At 41.6% G+C, this 18,585-nt stretch overlaps 1 protein-coding gene and 1 long non-coding RNA gene across 4 annotated transcripts; one reads left to right on the forward strand and one right to left on the reverse strand.

The window, feature by feature from the left end:
- Window positions 1-271: 271 nt before the first annotated feature.
- On the reverse strand, window positions 272-1,242 carry LOC127921991 (uncharacterized). Of its 2 annotated transcripts, XR_008110199.1 has the most exons (4): window positions 1,129-1,242; window positions 787-950; window positions 610-669; window positions 272-539 (listed from the first exon to the last, which is right to left on the reverse strand). It is a non-coding gene; the product is annotated as an uncharacterized LOC127921991 (long non-coding RNA). The 2 variants fall into 2 exon arrangements; XR_008110195.1 differs by lacking the exon at window positions 1,129-1,242 and having other exon boundaries at window positions 787-1,070.
- Window positions 1,243-1,362: 120 nt separating this feature from the next.
- Window positions 1,363-17,002, forward strand: vps41 (VPS41 subunit of HOPS complex). Of its 2 annotated transcripts, none has more exons than XM_035759582.2 (28): window positions 1,363-1,532; window positions 1,857-1,895; window positions 4,074-4,181; window positions 5,654-5,731; window positions 5,828-5,902; window positions 7,308-7,370; window positions 7,505-7,570; window positions 10,453-10,572; window positions 10,813-11,026; window positions 11,144-11,241; window positions 11,349-11,478; window positions 11,610-11,725; window positions 11,927-11,983; window positions 12,269-12,330; window positions 12,494-12,575; window positions 13,072-13,164; window positions 13,304-13,431; window positions 13,567-13,711; window positions 14,015-14,056; window positions 14,177-14,227; window positions 14,355-14,492; window positions 14,637-14,691; window positions 14,890-15,030; window positions 15,340-15,476; window positions 15,579-15,678; window positions 15,761-15,805; window positions 16,497-16,576; window positions 16,683-17,002. In XM_035759582.2, the coding sequence occupies exons 1-28, from the start codon at window positions 1,512-1,514 to the stop codon at window positions 16,761-16,763; spliced, it is 2,565 nt and encodes an 854-aa protein (XP_035615475.1). In that variant the 5' UTR covers window positions 1,363-1,511; the 3' UTR covers window positions 16,764-17,002. The 2 variants fall into 2 exon arrangements, with proteins under 2 accessions (XP_035615475.1, XP_035615481.1); XM_035759588.2 differs by having other exon boundaries at window positions 1,371-1,532; window positions 1,862-1,895.
- Window positions 17,003-18,585: the final 1,583 nt, after the last annotated feature.

Consider the following 18,585-nt stretch of genomic DNA (forward strand, 5'->3'; position numbering starts at 1 on the left):
CAGGTGGTAACTGTAGATTATCTTGGCAAAGGAGAAATGCTCACTAAGAGGGATGTAAACACATTTCTGCACATAATTTGAGAGAAATTAGCTTTTTGTGCATATGGAAAAGTTCTGGGATCTTTTACTTGAGCTCATAAATCATGGGAACAACACTTTACATGTTGTGTTTATATCTTTGTTCAGTATACATAGACTCAACACACAGACATTGATAAGCTTACCCTTGGAGAACCCAGATTTGCCAGCCAACAAATGTCCAGAACTGGATAGAAATATAAAAGGGAAATGTGTACTTATGAGGTGCTTTTAAGGCAAGGTGACAACAAATGTTCCTTCTCTGATACCTGCAGGGCCAAAGCCTCTCGTGTTCACAGTAGACCAGCATGGAGTATTGATTTGTCCAGAATCACTCAGATCTGAGAGAAATGTGTTGATTGTTTCCCAGCAGGTCCCTCTTCTAGTGATGCGGTGGGATAGAAGAAGTAAGAGGTAAAGCCATCTCTGCCAAGATGCAGCTCGATTTGAGGAGTTGGGCCCTAGTGATATAGAGGTTAAAAAGGCATACCACAGACACAGCATACACAGGTAAAGTTTTCACTTCCTCACCTTGAAAGATGGAAGACCAATGATAGTTTGATAGTCTTGATATCACACCCATACCTGTATCTGACATTACAGAGCACAAGTATTTTAGTTTAATACATTGGGGGAATTAAGCCCTATATATGACTATTTTTATAAGGACCATTTTCAGTATTATAGAATTAAAGGAATGGGGGATACCTAGTCAGTTGTACAACTGAATGCATTCAACTGAAATGTCTGTTCCGCATTTAACCCAACCCCTCTGAATCAGAGAGGTGGGGGGCTGCCATAATCGACATCCACGTCTCAGCGGCCGGGGAACAGTGGGTTAACTGCCTTGCTCAGGGGAAGAACTACATCTTCTTTTAGTAGTAGTAGTAGAAGAAGAAGAAAAAGAAGAAGAATTGCAGCAGCCATACAGATGTTGTAGTGATAGCAGCAGCAAATATGTGGTTGCAGTAGGCTATGCAGTGGTTCTCAAACCACTCTTCGAGTCCCCCAGATATTTCACCGTTTTGTTGTAGCCATAAGCTTGCTCACCTGATTCAAGTAGTCAAGGGCTTGATAATTAGTTGACAAGATGGATCAAATATGCTAGCTCTGGAATGGTTAAATACATGGAATGGCTGGGGATCACTGAACCGAGGTTTGAGAACTACTGGGCTAGTAAAGACTGGAGGAGGTGCAGTCCATTTGGCAACAAAAAACTCTGAGACCCATAATGCCACACGTTTCTGGTTTCTGTCATGTGATTTTTTCTTTTGACTGGCACAGTTACGTTTGTCAACAAGGGGCTGCTTTGTGAATATACTGGTATTTGGTGAATTCGTTCAGTTTTCTTTTGAGCAACATTAGCTCAATATCTAAATTGACTAATGGACAGTTGCAAATAGAACGCTGTTTTGCTTTCTCTTCCCATCATCATGGCAGAAGTAGAGGAGAAGGTAAGCCTCATCTTGTCTGTCAGACATTACAGGAATGTTTTGCAGTCAATTCGACAATCGACTTTATCTTCATGTATCGGTTTTCCAGGAAATAATTCAAAAATGTAAATGGTTTAATTGCATTTGCGACCTCGTGTGCAATCATGCATTGTAATCGAGAATGCCTGGACATGGCTAAACAATGTAAACAAAGACAACTTAACACTTAACAGTATTTTCCTAGCTAGCTACTCTTGTACTATTGCTCTAATATGTATGTCATGAGTTTGCTCTAGCAGATTGCAAAGGCTTGCCCCTGTCCATTAATAAACACGTGTAATTTAGGGCAGGAAACCAAGTGAAGAATCCACAGATGAGTCTGAGGTAAGTGTTGTGTGTGTAAACAATAAGACATTTAATTAATTTAGGCTGAAGTAACTGTAGCAAACTTCTATGCTGTCTGCATTGATGCTATCCCCACCTGTACAACAACCTCTTATTTTACAGAAAAAAAAACATCAGATTTAGAGAAATGTTCTCATGCAATTTTCTGGATATTTTCATGTTGTGAAAAAAAAGTCTGGACCAACAGCAGAATATACAATGTCTGACCATGTCAGAGATGCATGCAGTTGTGAAATACACTGTTGCAACAAACATTTAGATTTTTGGATATGTTCTATATCATCCAGCTCCTTTAATTTGGTGTCTGTGAAGGGCTAAATCAAATATAGCATGCCAGACTGCTAGGGTGAGGAGCAGCCTGTCTCTAAATGATACAGAGAATGAAATGTCAGGAATAGCCAGTACATTGAACAATTCCATCCCTACTCCCCAAAAGAAAAACAATTCAGAATGAGGAGGAGGGGGGGAAGAGAAATCTCAACCAGTAAATGAAAAGTCTGCTGCCCCCCCATATCACCGGTCCACAAACAGAATCCACTCTACTACTTTAACACACAAACACTGACAGGCAACAACAACAAAAAAGCACCTGGGACTGCATGATTGTATGTCCCCTTTGAATTGTTACAAGGCCCTGTTTATTTAGTGATTGTGTTGTAGCTTGCCCGTTTGTTATTCGCCTGTCTCTGTCGCTGGGTTGTCAGCAGACAACACTTGATGCAGGCAGTGAGAGGGCAGCCGATGTGTTTAAGGCTTTGCCAGAGATTACTAGATAGGAACCAAGTAACATGCTCCCACCAGGCTCTTGGCCCATGCTCCGTTCACTCAATTTTCTCCCCTCGTGGGTTTTTTTATTTTATTTATTTATTTCACCTTTATTTAACCAGGTAGGCTAGTTGAGAACAAGTTCTCATTTGCAACTGCGACCTGGCCAAGATAAAGCATAGCAGTGTGAACAGACAACACAGAGTTACACATGGAGTAAACAATTAACAAGTCAATAACACAGTAGAAAAAAATGGGCAGTCTATATACAATGTGTGCAAAAGGCATGAGGAGGTAGGTGAATAATACAATTTTGCAGATTAACACTGGAGTGATAAATGATCAGATGGTCATGTACAGGTAGAGAGATATTGGTGTGCAAAAGAGCAGAAAAGTAAATAAATAAAAATAAAAAAAACAGTATAAAAACAGTATGGGAATGAGGTAGGTGAAAATGGGTGGGCTATTTACCTATAGACTATGTACAGCTGCAGCGATCGGTTAGCTGCTCGGATAGCTGATGTTTGAAGTTGGTGAGGGTTGTTGAAATATACATTTTCTGTCAGACTCCAAATTTAGCACGCCCTACTGAATATTTATTAATTGAAAAATGTGTTGATGTGGTAGAGCCTCATCAGCCTAAAAAATAAATAAAAAAAGGAAACTTACCACACTAACAAAAGTCTGCAAAACAGTGCATGTCGTCTCTGTATGGGGTGCGAGTTTGTTGTTGTTCTGTGTTATGGCTCGGTAAACCGTGACAAATGCCCATGCATTAGAAATTTCACAATGGGAATAAACAGGAAATAGACATGGCGGTGTGGAGTGGGAAAGGATGGTTCTTGGAAATGACATTCTCTCCACACATTGCCAGCCCTCACTTTCTCCCATAGTGCTCATAAAAGCAGTCTTTGTTTTGTGTTGATGCACCATATAGGCGGCCACAGTCTATGCAGCATTGGTTATAAACTGGGTTATGGGGAATATTCAGGCTGTGACCGCAACTGTACACAGGAGAATATGGCAGCAGTGCATATTCTCTGGATTCTAGGGTGGGCTGTAATCCATTTCAGTTCCTGGGACAGTGTGTGAAGCAGGCAGTAGAGAGGTTGGATGATCTGGTTACAGGTGGAGAGTTGACTGACCTTTGACATTTGTGTGACTGTGTATATCTAGAATCATTTACCTTGCTGATAAGGAATGGGAATTTTGATTGATATTGAATTCCCTACCTTGCTGATGGGGAGGTGGGAATGGAAATTCTATAAACTCCATACAAAATTCCCATTCCCTGTCAGCAAGGTAAATGCATGAATCTGTGCCAGTGTAATAGTCTGTATATTATAGATGAATCATGTTGGATTGTTTCAACTAAATCCCTATTTAAACTAGGAGGAGGACGGTGTGGAGGAGCCTAAGCTGAAGTATGAACGATTGGCCAATGGGGTGACTGAAATTCTCCAAAAGGATGCGGCCAGCTGTATGACTGTCCATGATAAGGTACAGATCCTAACCAACCAGTGCTCTTCAGGCTAAACTTAAATAGATTTCAAATGTAATTGTTTGTGCACGTTTGATATATATTCAACATTGATTGGCATTCTCTCTGTAAAGTATGGAGAGGCAGGCCACCACACATTAGCAGCCACCAGCCATTGTCATTTTCCCTTGTTCCATTTCATCCATCTTTTTGCTCCCCTCTTCTCTTTTTGAATGTTGATATTTTTCAGTGGGCCACTCTGAGCTGGATGGCTAATCGTCATGGCACCGAGTGCACTCATGCACGCCTGGACAGAGGACGAGTCATACCTGGTTCTGTCTGCTCACCTGATGTTTTATTAGCCACTATTGATTTTCATTTATTTATTTTTACTTTGAGGATTTTCTTCCCCTTTTTCTCCCTCTTTTCAAAAAAAGCAAGTGTGTCAGAGTGAGAGACGAGACATTGCTGTGCTGAAATGCCAGATTTGATCTGACTCTCTTTTCTTACCAGTGTTTTTGTGCTTGTGTACCTCTTGCTGGCTACAGTACCTGCACTGTCACACAGACTCCCGACCCAGACAACCCCCAGCACCTTCAAAACCACCAACACTCCGGTTTGCCTGATGTTGCCTCATATTTTAAGTGCCTGAATCGGGATTTAATTTGAACAATTCCGTTCTGATAAATCCTTTTAAAAGTCACTCCGCCTCGCAAGGTTGACCCCTTTATTTATTTATTTTTGGTTATTTTATTTGGGGAGATTGCAGGGGCTCTGTTTGACATGCTCAGCTGTGCCTGTAAATATAAGCATTTCATTACAGACTGCACTGAAGCATGGTGGGCTCACCGTACACGCAGGCCTGGGGAGGGAGGGAGGGATTAGGGGGAGGGTCTGAAGCTGGGCCTGGGTGGAAAAGCGCACACTTAATCTAATGCCAAAAAGGTACCCAGTTTTTATAGTTTCTTGTCCCAGCGGACCTACACACACACACACTCTCTCTCACACACATACTCAAACACACTCTCACACACATACTCAAACACACTCTCACACACATACTCAAAACACACTCTCACACACATACTCTCATACGTGGCAGAAGCAGGAAACATGGGGAACCAGTTTGTGCTCTGTAGAAAATAATAGCTTTACGGTGGGCAGGAGAGGCGGTGGTTGGGTTGTTGGCGACGCGAGGAGAAGCCAGATGTACAGTGCATTTATTATGTTTAACCCTTTTAATTTGAGAGACAAAAATACCATTTCACACTGTCTGCTTTAATAAATAGGGTTTTCCCTCCCCCTGTAATTTCACAGTTTTTGCCCCAGAGCAAACTGATTCCACCCCACTCTACCCGCCTCCCTCAGCTACGCTAGACAGGGTGCATTTTTAATCCTCTTGCCACAGCTTTCGTCAGTATAACATTTTTGCAAAAATCTTGGATTGTTCCCAGGTGTCTTAAAGATTAATCTCAGGTTCATTCCATTTCAGTTCCTTGCGCTGGGCACTCACTTTGGGAAAGTTTTCCTTCTGGACATCCAAGGCAATGTGACTCAGAAATTTGAAATTGTAAGTACTCCATACAATCCCAAAAGAGTCACTTGCTCTCTGCCTCAGAACTTTCCCAGTCATTTTAGTGTCAATGTTGTTGTGGTCTCTCCTCAGAGTCCAGTGAGGATCAACCAGATCAGCCTAGATGAGAGCGGAGAGCATGTTGGGATCTGCTCTGAGGACGGCAAGGTGAGAGCTCTCTGCTCAGAACTGGTGGCCATAAAGGAGGGCCCCTAAATGGCACCCTATTCCTATATAGCCCGCAGGGCTCTGGTCAAAAGTAGTGCACTATGTAAGACCGGGGTAGGCAACCCTGATCCTGGAGTGCCGCAAACACTTTGTGTTTGTGATTTTTCCCGATCTGGAAGATCAGGTGTGTTGAATTTAGGCAATCACTGAACTGATCAATTAGCTCAGATGGTGAGGTGTGGTGCCTAGTTGGAACAAGATCCTGTGGCACTCCAGGAAAAGGGTTGCCTACCGCTGATGTAGGGAATAGGATGCCATTTGGGATGCATCCTAGATTTCTGCACCGTCATTAGGTGGTATGCATGACACATTCAGACATTCAACATCACTTTCTACATACCCCATGCAATTATACAATTTAATGAACTCATATCATTCATATTTAGGATTTAATAGAACCTGTTACCTGGAGAAAAGTCATTTAGATATCTGTGCCCAAGTTCTCAAAGAAATTTACAAACCAGAAGCTGTGTCTTCCTCATACCTGTTTACTTTCATAAATCTACACATTTCTAGGGATTCTGAACAAGCACATGTTCGTGCTCGTGTTGTGAGGGGAACGACTCTCCCATCCATCTGCCTGTCAGTCATCAGATCTCTATGGATACCCTGTCAGTGTTCTCTGCCTTGTTGTTATCTCTCCTCTCCTGATCATTATTACCATCCTTCATGGATCCTGCAGTCCAGATGTGCTCTCTGATATCGCCCCCTCACATGCACTCCAGCAGCAAAACAAGATCTTGTCGACACCGAAAGTGGCGCCGACAATTAAAATTGCCGCCACCGCAGTTGTTCATCCTCGACCAATTCAGTTTGCCGTTAATCCATGTCAATCCTTTCAGATAATCCAGAATCATCTATGCGATTCAAGATGGAGAGTGCAAAGGCTGTGATGTTGTTTATGTTTGCCTTTTTTTGACTCGTGGACAGTCGAGCTGTGGTACAGTATAATTGTTGCATTAGATATTGCTGTAGCTACGCTAACTGCGGCTGTGGTAAAAACCTGGTATCAAAGCACCGGAGGGTTCAGTGAATCAACCTGTCCACTAATTGGTGACCCGGGAGATGGCTATCAGTGATCCAATCAAAGTCTTACTGTCCAGAACTCCCCCTTCATACACAACAGTGACTCTAACTCTGACTGCTCCCAGACAGCTGCAGACAGACATTAATTAGGGACAGAGATGTATTTTGCCAAAGGCCCTGGTCTATTCAATGAACCCTGTAACTAGGTTGGAGGAACAAGTTGGAAAAACATTTCTATGTATATATTAGTTTGATTATTTTTCATTTCGTACTATATTGACTGATCCTTTCTTGTCATTCTGTCATGTCTTTATTGCAGGTTCAAGTGTTTGGACTCTACACAAGGGAAGGCTTCCGTGAGAACTTTGACTGTCCTGTCAAAGTAAGCAGATTTCAATATTCTTTTGACTTCATACTTTTATGACAAGTTGAGAGTATATGTACCGGGTGGTATAATAATAGCCCACACCATAACTTGTATGCGTTCTAAATGGATCTAATTCCCATATTCTCCAGGTGGTGGCATTACACCCTCGGTTCAGCAGTTCAAACTACAAACAATTTGTCACTGGAGGCAACAAGGTGAGATTGAAAGGGATTTTTCAATGTGGGTACAGTATACAGCCCATCTCAACAGTGTTAGCAGGAGTGTAGTTGAAAACTGTTGCGGATTAGCTAATGTGGACAGAACTCTATATTCATGTTTTAGTTAACAAATATTCAGCATAAATTAGCCTTTTTTACCCAAAAATTGTTCTGGTGAAACAGATTCACTTGACCCCCCCCCCTGTGCTTGGTTGATGGCTGTGCACACACAGGCCTTTGTTGACTAGTGTGAAAGCCTCCTACTTTCCCCTGTCTCTCGTCTGGAGTGCACTCCGGGGCAAGCGGCCCATTTTCGCAAAGTGCTGCTCGCTCAACAGTGTTTGAAAGGCAGTGCTTCACAAGCACACCAAATAGATGTCATTATCAGGAGGACCCATAGTCTTAGGGTCCCGGGTAGGCTGACACAGCAGTCTCTTCTCTAACATACCCATAAATGTGTCTTGGATTCAGAAAACACTTTGTTAGGTACTAATGTTCCCTTTCCATTGCCAAAGACTGCAGTCTGTCGGAACACCACTTAGTGCAAATGACACAACAGACAAACAAATCTGTACAGTACGGTACAATCCCCCCAACAACACTGGAGAAAAAAGTTATATACATACTGTCGTGTCTTTGGCTATGCTGGATTAAGTGATATGACATGCTATTCTATAAAATAATTTCTCCGTCATCAATATTACCTGATTGAGCTAATCATGTAAATGTAATTTACTAGAGAGTCGGGTAAAAAATAATATTTATAGAGCTGTTATCTTCCGAAGAAACTCTTAAAGACCTAGTAATATTTTGCATCAATAGCAGTCAATATTAATCTCAGTCTCATCTGAAAGTTGTAAATTCTTGGTTGTCTGCACGAACCCTGGGTAACAAGTTGAACCAGCAATACAAAATTGGGTTTAATTATTTATTTATTAAATACCTAACTAATCACACAGAATTACACATACACATAATTAAATCATAACTTGATTACAAATTACGTCATAAAGGAAAACATCCCTAGCGGGCGGAACAGATATGACAGCTTGTTACACAAAAGAAAAGGAGCTGGGTTTGAGTGAAAGAGCGTGAAGACTGAGGAACAAAGGCCGAAGCTGTGCTATCGTAAATACAGTATCTTATGCATTCTAAATTACCGCCCATTTGGAAAAGGAAAATACAATAAATATTTACTCTGAGCTGCGCTTCGGTAGGTTGGTGGTAGATGGAAGGCCGTGTTGCCCAACCGAGTCCTTTGAAGAATGTCTCTGGTGGTCAATTGGATACGTTGTAGTAACGTCGTTGTGTGATAGACGGGATACTCTGTCTGTTCCTTCCTAACCCTCGTTTGCATCTGCTGTTGCTAACTCAACGGCTAGGTAGTATCACTTCTGTAGTGAATAAGAGTTCAAAGTTCATACCATTCGCAACCAAAGCTCACGCTGATGTTGGCTTCGTTCTGTAGTTATTATCTGAACCATTCCGACATCGGACCGTCGTCCTACATCCTCGGAACAGGAGGTTACATTGTCGTCAAGGGCTTATATAGGAGGGGAGAGGAGGGCGTGTTTGAAAAGTTTTATAGCCTATGTCCCTTCACAGGGGCGGGCCACTGATTGAGCAGAGCCCTATCTCATGAAAACCCAAATCTCACATTTTAGAAGCTTAAATCACATTTCATCCCATCACGAATAATTTCATATTCAAACATTTAAATTGAACAACAATTCCATGTGAATCTGATAACTCTGATGTGTAGACTTTCCACTGTAGAGTTTGTCATGTTATCATTGATCAGAATGTCTCAGATGACAACCGAACTGACATCATATTCATTAAGTACCACCGCATATGTTCCATTGGTCGGATTACCAGAATATAGTTAATTTCCCCCCACCTTCTGATGTTCCCAGAATCTCTATGTTAACCAAGTGTTTTGCAAATGTAACTTCAGTAAGGTAGAGAGAGGAAAAAGGGGGGAAGAGGTATTTATGACTGTCATAAACCTACCCCCCAGGCCAACGTCATGACAATACCTACAACACTGGAGAAGGTAAAAGTGTTTAAGCTGCTCGGCTTATGAAACGCTCATTGTTAGTGTTATTTTTCCATTTTCTCACAATTGGTACTGATTTCTTCCCTCTCCGTGTGCTCAAGACCCTCCATAAAGCACCCTGTGAGGAAAATCAATAAGCCTCAAATGGAGCCACATCCTGTCAAAGGCAATTCAATTCTGTCTCCACAGTTCTTCCAGTGTCATATCCTCTCTTTGTGGAGAGAACTGTTAACATTTCCAGACTGTTGAATTAAAGGCCGGGGCTGTCTCCCTCTCGCCCCCCCCGTTCATAATAACTAAAGGCTATTGTACATCCATCTGTATGACTGTGACACTGAGAGATGCTTTTTATGTATATGGCCTTCTCTAAGGTGAAGCCACAGCCGACTGAAAAGAGGGACTACAGCCATCGTTATGTCTCAAAGCCATTGACGAGAATCAGTGAATCAGAGAAATACCGCGTAGGCCGTCAAACCTACGGAAATAATGAAGTTGTCGAGAATTGATTTTGTCAGTCTTGTACCACAATCTTTCATGCCATCTTTAGTTTACCCTTCCAGTTATTTATTCACATCATGTCATACATAAACATCAATCAGTTAGTTGAATACAATCCTCCCACTCTGGGAGACCCACTGACACAACAGACTGTCCTCCTGTCCCTGTGCTCTACTGCCCTCTGTTGGTGGAAGTACAAGAACCTCAAACCACTGCTCTAAGGACACGGGTCGCGTGTGCCTGTCTTGAATCCATGGTGGTAAGTTGGATATTAATGGCACGTGGTCCTGATGCGAAATGTTTTTTATGTTGCTCTCCCAAGCTTCTTCTGTATGAGAGGAACTGGCTGAAACGCTGGAAGACATCCACTCTGCACGAAGGGGAGGGCACCATCACTAACGTCCAGTGGAGGGCCAATCTCATCGCCTGGGCCAACAATGTGGTAAGGACAGCAGTCAAAGCTTCATATACATGGGCTTTACAAGAAACATGGTGAACTTTTTATTGTATCTGTTTGGAATGATCTTTCTTTTTTTTTTTTTGCATCATACAGCGTGTCATCTTTCAATAGACGCCTTGACAATAGACGCCTTGACATGTCTGTCACAAACATGAAATGCGTAGTGCGTTAGACATGCAAAGACTGAATATACTCTGTTTTTTTTGTCTTGGTCTCTTTCAGGGGGTGAAAATCTATGACATCAGCACCAAACAACGAATCACCAACGTCTCACGGGATAACGTCAGCCTGCGGCCGGATATGTACCCATGCAGTCTGTGCTGGAAAGACAACTCCACCCTCATCATCGGCTGGGGCTCCTCCGTTAAGATCTGTGCTGTGAAGGAGAGGGACCACGCGGAGATGAGAGACCTTCCTAGCCGTTATGTGGAAATTGGTGAGGGCGGGGCATGCATGTGCTAGTCACAGTATTAATGTAACGTCATGTTTTGTGGGGCTTTACTGCAACAGGATGTGGAGGTGATGTGGAGTCGTTTGGGCTTCTCTCTTGCAGTGTCTGCCTTTGAAACCGAGTTCTTCATCAGTGGCCTGGCGCCTCTAGCAGACCAGCTGGTCAACCTGTACTTTGTGAAGGAAAACTCTGACCACGTGGTACTGTTTGGTTAGATACTGTGTGATGGAATGGCTTAAGTGGTCACAGACATGATATTTAAATGTTGATCTGGTCAACATGTTTACGTGTGTGTGTATTTGATCAGGAGGAGGAGTTCAGAGCGCGGCCTCGTCTGGACATCATCCAGCCTCTCCCAGAGGGCTTTGAGGAGATCTCATCAGACGCCCTGACCGTCCGCAACTTCCAGGAGAACGAGTGTCGAGACTACCGGCTGGGTGAGTCAGTCAGAAACCTCCCCCCGGCAAGCACTACTCCGAGAGACAGTCTGCATTTCCACGTTCTAGCTACTTTAACCTACTCTGCAGGATAGATCACATGCTCTGTCCTGTACCCTCGTTGTCAACAGAACATTCTGAGGGAGAATCCCTTTTCTACATCATCAGCCCTAAAGACATTGTGGTGGCCAAAGAGAGAGACCAGGATGACCACATTGACTGGCTGCTGGACAAGAAGAAGTATGAGGTCAGTGTTTTTAAGGATCAAGGATATCAAGCAGACTTGGTATGAGGATTTCAATATTTTTGCGTCGTTGTACAGTATCTTCTCATGTGATCAGTTGAGAGCAGATTTTCAGGAAATGTGTTGCATTGAGATACATATTATAAACCTTATAAGACATTAGAAGAAATGCGTGCTTATAACAGGTAATAATGCATTATACAGGAAGCTCTGATGGCTGCTGAGATCAGCTTCAAGAATGTTAAACGCCATGAAGTCCAGGTACTGTATAGGCATTGGTCATGTTTTATTCGTACCTTGAATAGTGCTATTCACTCTCTATTCTTGCTCCTATTTTACCTACACATGTATTTTACCGGATCCCACCATAAGTCAACCCGCTTTAGCAAATTAACGACGCAAAGGTTAGTAAAGTAACCTTTGTCTTCTCAGTTGGTTGAAATCAGATGAAACTACAGAAGATGCAACACTTGATGAAGTTGCAGAAGACACAGTCCATTACTCATGTTTTGTTCCCTAATGGACTTTCTCTTCTGTTCTAATCAGAAAATTGGGATGGCCTACATAAATCACCTGGTGGAGAAGGGTGACTACGACACCGCTGCCAGGTACTACCAGCCTTTTAGTTCTTTCAGTTGTGTTTCTTCTGCAAAATACCAGTACAAGGAGTAGATTAAGTGATTGTTCTCTCTCTCTCTCTCTCTCTCGTTCTCTCTCTCTCTCTTGTTCTCTCTCTCTCTCTTGTTCTCTCTCTCGTTCTCTTCAATCCAGGAAGTGTCAGAAGGTGCTGGGGAAAAACATGGAACTCTGGGAGAATGAGGTGTACAGGTTTAAAACCATTGGGCAGTTGAAGGTGAGTCAGTCCACGTGACATCGCAAAGTGATAGGGCCAGGACGTTACCCGTATTCGTGATACTCCCTAGTATCGTGGCAAGGAAATCAAACCCAAAGCAGATTTAACTTTAGGAAAACACCCCTAATGTTGGACACAAACAAACATTATGTTGTCATCCAGTCACATGTATTTATTTTCCAAGCTAGAGCACACAATATTTTACATACAGCAGGTTTTAAAGAACCAAAGAGTTTGGTCTGCTTCGTGTTTTCATTTTTGCCATGGAAGAAATATTGCGACACAGGTGTCATCCCGGCCCTAAAAAGTGATAAATTATGGCATTAAAGACTAAGTACTTTTTAGAAGTAACAATACTCTGTGTTGCCCTCAGTATTAACTGTTGTTGTAAGTATCTCTTTATCATTTTCTCCTCCCCATATATACTCGTATAACTCTCTCTCGTCTCCTTTTGTCCTCCGCGCCTCTCCTCCGGTCTCTCTGATGGCCTCTCCAGGCCATCAGCCAATACTTGCCCAGAGGGGACCTGCGTCTCAGACCTGTCATATATGAGATGATCTTAAATGAGTTTCTAAAGACGGACTATGAGGTATGTCTTGTCTGTTCCTGATGTTATTCTTACTGCCGTGTTGTAGTATTATATCAAGTACTCAAGAAGAACCGAATATAGTTGCAGCAAATATGAACTCATTTACACAGCCTCTCTCTGCAACCTCTCTCTCTCCAAGGGCTTTGCCACGTTGATCCGCGAGTGGCCAGGAGAGCTCTACAATAACATGACCGTTGTTCAGGCAGTCGCCGACCACCTCAAGAAGGACCCCACGAACAGCACCCTGCTCACCACACTGGCTGAACTGTGAGTGACTCTCCTCTGGTTTCACAATTTGGATTGACATCATACCCTGTCAATTGTTGCAATGTCCATCTCCCGTTTGATAAATTGAGAGCGTTTGAAGTGCCACTAAGCTGCGCCTTTGTAATGTCCATGCAGGTATATATATGACCAGCGGTATGACCGAGCCCTGGAGATCTACTTGAGACTGAAGCATAAAGATGTTTACCAGCTGATCCACAAACACAACCTCTTCTCCTCCATAGAAGACAAGATTGTGCTCCTCATGGACTTTGATAAAGAGGTGGGTAGCCGGAACATCATGCTTAATCTTTTGATAAAGTCAACTCCTTGCTGTATCATAGGACCTTGCACCTGTATTGCTGTGTTGTGTATACTTGTCCTTACTTGAATAGTAATATCATCTTGCCTTTTTTTTAAAAGTCTGTCTTTGGAGTGCTTTAAGCTGTGCAAACGTCATGGAAAACCTTTGCCTTGAGTCATCGTGCCTCGCACACCTCTTAATGCATTTGGATTGGAAGACAACAAAGGTCATAAGTCACTTTGTTTATCCCTGTCTGAAGAATGGGTTTATTTGTGTTGTCAGAAAGCTGTCAACATGCTCCTGGATAATGAAGACAAAATATCAGTATGTGTACCTTGCTACCCTTGATCTTCCATAGAATTTTTTATATATATATATATATATATATATATATATATATATATAAAAACTGCTAACCACGTTTCTGTCTTCGATGTGCTACAGACCGACAGAGTAGTGGAGGAACTCCGGGACAGACCTGAGCTGCTACACATTGTGAGTCACATTATTTTTCACTAGTCAAGTTATTTTCGTGATTTTAAAGTTTCTCGTTTCCTGTGATAATCTTGATTTGAAAATTGTATGACTTTAACAATGCAGCCCCCCCCCCCCCTTCCCTCAGTACTTACACAAATTGTTCAAGAGGGACCACCACAAGGGTCAGCGGTACCATGAGAGACAAATTGGCCTGTATGCTGAGTATGATCGGCCCAACCTGCTGCCATTCCTCAGGGACAGCATCCACTGCCCACTAGAAAAGGTACTTAGAGACACGTTCTCACTGCCCGCTCAAATACAAATGTCCATGAAGTACATTTCTTTGAGTTGACATTCATATGATCTTATCAAGTATGTCAGATATATTAGAACCATGATGAATCATCTTACGTGTACAATCCTTCAGGCTCTGGAGATTTGTCAGGAGAGAAACTTTGTGGAGGAGACTGTCTTCCTGCTCAGTAAGTGTCCCCATACAGTTTATGTTCGTAACGCTCATGAATAAGCCATTTATAAATGCTCATAAGTGCTTTATAAATTGTAACAAAGGTTTCTAGATATGGGGTGCGGGGGGCAAGCTGAACTAAACCACCAGCCAGTCAGGTAATTGACTGCATTTGGTCTGAGGAAACTGGCCCACTGTTACTTGCCCCTCATAGGCAGGATGGGGAACTGTAGACGGGCCCTTCAGATGATCATGGAGGAACTAGAGGATGTGGACAAGGCCATAGAGTTTGCTAAGGAGCAGGATGATGCTGAGCTGTGGGAGGATCTCATCTCCTATTCTATTGATAAGCCACGTAAGTCACATTAACACACAAGCACTTTCAAACTAACGTGGTCCAAGCACACCAAGACAGTCGTGAAGAAGGCACAACAAAACCTATTAATTACTTGTTACTTTTAATTTTTTATCCTTATTTATTTTAACTGCTTTGTTGGTTAGGGGCTCGTAAGTAAGCATTTCACTGTAAGGTCTACCTACACCTGTTGTATTCGGCGCATGTGACTAATACAATTACATTTGGATTTGTTTAAATAAGCAGGTCTACAACATAGTGTTTCCAACACTGTCATTTTAAGTTCCTCTTTTTATCCTCTTTCTCAAGCCTTCATTACTGGTCTCCTTAATAACATTGGGACACATGTGGATCCCATCTTGCTCATCCACCGCATAAAGGAGGGAATGGAGATTCCTAACCTCCGAGATTCTCTAGTCAAGATCCTACATGACTACAACTTGCAGGTCAGAATGTCAGCCATCACATATTGCACCTAGAATATCACCGTAACAACAGATGAACAGTCCAGCCTTACCTCTTTTCTTATTTGTTTCTCTGTATCTCAGATCTTGCTGCGGGAGGGCTGTAAGAAAATCTTAGTGGCTGACTCCCTCTCCCTGCTCCAAAAGATGCATAGGACTCAGATGAGAGGAGTCCGAGTGGATGGTGGGTAGATGGTCAGTTTGAATATGTGTTCATGTTTACTGCTTAAGATTGACTTAAACCTTGTTATTGTTGACTTTTTCAGAAGAGAGCATCTGTGAATCCTGTCACGCGTCAATATTACCATCAGGTGGGGTTACCTTTAACATTATACAGTATTATGTTTTATATTTTTATACAGTGTCTACACTACAGTATCATAATTGGGACGCTTCTTACCATCATTATATTTTAAGCTATTCAACACACCTCTATTCAGTAATGGCTCTAGCTAATAAACTCATCTGATGAGGCTTGCTGGGTGGAGCTAGATTATTTAATGCTGAATTAGTCTCAGACATCTGTTTGCAATTTATGTTATTCTTCAATAACACAAACTCCAAAGCAAATCAGGGGGAGAAAAGGTTTATTCAGAGAGGACAAATCAAGCTGTTATGCTGGGAGGTAGATGATCAGATGCTCCCCTGTCCTCCGCTTTTCCCCACCGAACAAAGGAACAGGATGCCATTTATAATCCCCCACCCTAGCCTGGGGTTGCCAATCAGAAGTCCTTGTAGTACAACTTGGCCAATGGCCAAATATCAAGCATCCTGCCCCCGACTTAATGTACAGACCAATGACAACGTGGCACATGCCGCTCTGAGTTCAGGAGTGACATTCCACAGATCCCAAACAGATGTTGAACTGAAACCCAACTCCTATTTACAATTCGCTATTGACCATTAGTACTCTAGTTTTTAGTCCTTTCATCCTCTGCGTTGTGTATTAATCTTCAAAATATTCTTATACTTCCATTAATGCATTTGCTCCTTTTGCTGTAGATATGGCTCAGAACTTCAGTGTGGCTGTCTTCCACTGCAGACACATGTTCCACAAGGAGTGTTTACCTTCTCCTGGAACAGTAAGTATCTACTCCATCATCTCCCCTTCTCTTTCTCACTCCATATGGACTTTCAGATAAGAGCAGCAGACTAGGGACTAATATGGCTTTTGCTTTTCACTTTCAGATTCCTGGAGTCCAGTTTTGCAACATCTGCAGTGCAAAGCGGAGAGGACCAGGAAGTGGGATACTGGAGATGAAAAAGTGACAGGAAATGCTCACCTTATCATGCAATCGCTTCGTTTGGGATGAATGGCAGTCTCTGGGTTGATAGATTTGATCTTTCTCCTTTGCTACGGTGTGATCTTCTGAATCAATGCATAATATATCATTTATATTAACAGTTACCAAAATAAAATAATGAATGTTGCACTATGACCTCTTAATACACTTCTTGCAATTTGCTTTGGAATCCAAATTCCAAATAAAACGCTATTGAAATCTCAATGTGTGCTAAAAGTGATCTATGATTTTAACTGTAGCTCATTGAAGAATATATTTGGTCCTACAAGGAAAACATTACTTTTGGTCTTCAGTGACAACACATTTGTGGCTCAGTCGGTAAAGCATGGCACTTGCAACACCACAGGTTGTGGGTTCGATTCCCATTGGGGCAATCGTTAAAATGTATGCATGCACGACTCTAAGTTGCTTTGGATAAAAGCTGTCAGCCTCTTCAACCTTTCATTCAGAGACTGGCTACCCCTGACCGAAACAGAGGCTGGCAGGAGCAGCCTAAACCAACTGACCATACCAAAGTCAAACTGAATGGTACAAGAGATCACCCATCCCATATTTCTGCTAATTAATGAATGTCACTTTAAGACCGCAGGACATTTTTGATTTCTTAGGAGTTCACAGTCAAGCCAACTGGTTTGTGACTACGACTTCCCATTGTAGCCAATTCAACCACATAATTATAAAAAAAGATTGGTCAAATTACTCAAGCATTACTCATTGACATGTTTTTTTCTAATTTGGCACAGAAACTAGAGGCCATGAGTAACTTGGTCAAAAAGAATGGCACCGATTGGCCTATAGGTGGCGGTGTTATAAGCAGTCTCACTTAAACCTTCATATCTGTCACCCTTAAGACAATTGAAACCTTGTAGGTGTCTTTTCTCATGCTCAACAAATTTGCCTAAAGGTCCTCAGGATCATAGAGAAGGATAGAGGCCTGTAGTAGCCAGAAGGCAGTGTTAGAATGGGCAGCACCATTGAGGGCTTCCACCATTCTAGCGTCTGTGACGGCTATCTTCTTCAAGATTGGCTGATCCCTCTTGATGACCAGTTGGACATGACTCCAACAGGGGCCCCAGGGATTAGCCAATGATATTGGTAGTCCCAGACAAAAGATTGAGGTCACTTAGAAATGTCCTTGTTTTCCATGAAAACATACATAAAATGAGTTGTAAAATGAATAGGAAATATACTCAAGACGTTGACAAGTTTATAAATAATGATTTTTAATTGAAATAATAATTGTCCTTCATACTTTGCTTTCGTCAAAGAATCCTCCATTTGCAGCAATTACAGCCTTGCAGACCTTTGGCATTGTAGTTGTCAATTTGTTGAGGTAATCTGAATAGATTTCACCCCATGTATGTATTTGTATATTTTATATATTTATATATATATATATATATATATATATTTTTTTTTAAAAATATATATATATGTGTATGTATGTACATATATGTGTATTTGTGTATATGTATATGTGTATATATATATATGTATATATGTATGTGTATTTGTGTATATATATGTATATGTCTGTATATATATATATATGTATATGTCTGTATATATATATATATATATATATATATACAGACACACACATATATATATATATATGTGTGTGTATATATATGCGTATATATATCGATATATGTATGTGGATATATATACGCATATGTATATATGTGTGTGTATATGTATATATATATGTGTATATATGTATAAATATGTGATGTATTTGTGTATATATATATAGATGTATATATATGTATATATGTATATATATG

The sequence above is a fragment of the Oncorhynchus keta genome, chromosome 4 (assembly GCF_023373465.1).
Source record: "Oncorhynchus keta strain PuntledgeMale-10-30-2019 chromosome 4, Oket_V2, whole genome shotgun sequence".
In the NCBI taxonomy this organism is placed as follows: Eukaryota; Metazoa; Chordata; class Actinopteri; order Salmoniformes; family Salmonidae; genus Oncorhynchus; species Oncorhynchus keta.

Bases quoted from the DNA above. Each gene is read 5' to 3' on its own strand.
- vps41 (XM_035759582.2), top strand. From the start codon at position 1,512: ATGGCAGAAGTAGAGGAGAAG. The intron at 11,984-12,268 runs GTACTGTATAGG...TGTTCTAATCAG, and splicing joins TTAAACGCCATGAAGTCCAG to AAAATTGGGATGGCCTACAT. The intron at 15,477-15,578 runs GTCAGAATGTCA...TCTGTATCTCAG, and splicing joins TACATGACTACAACTTGCAG to ATCTTGCTGCGGGAGGGCTG.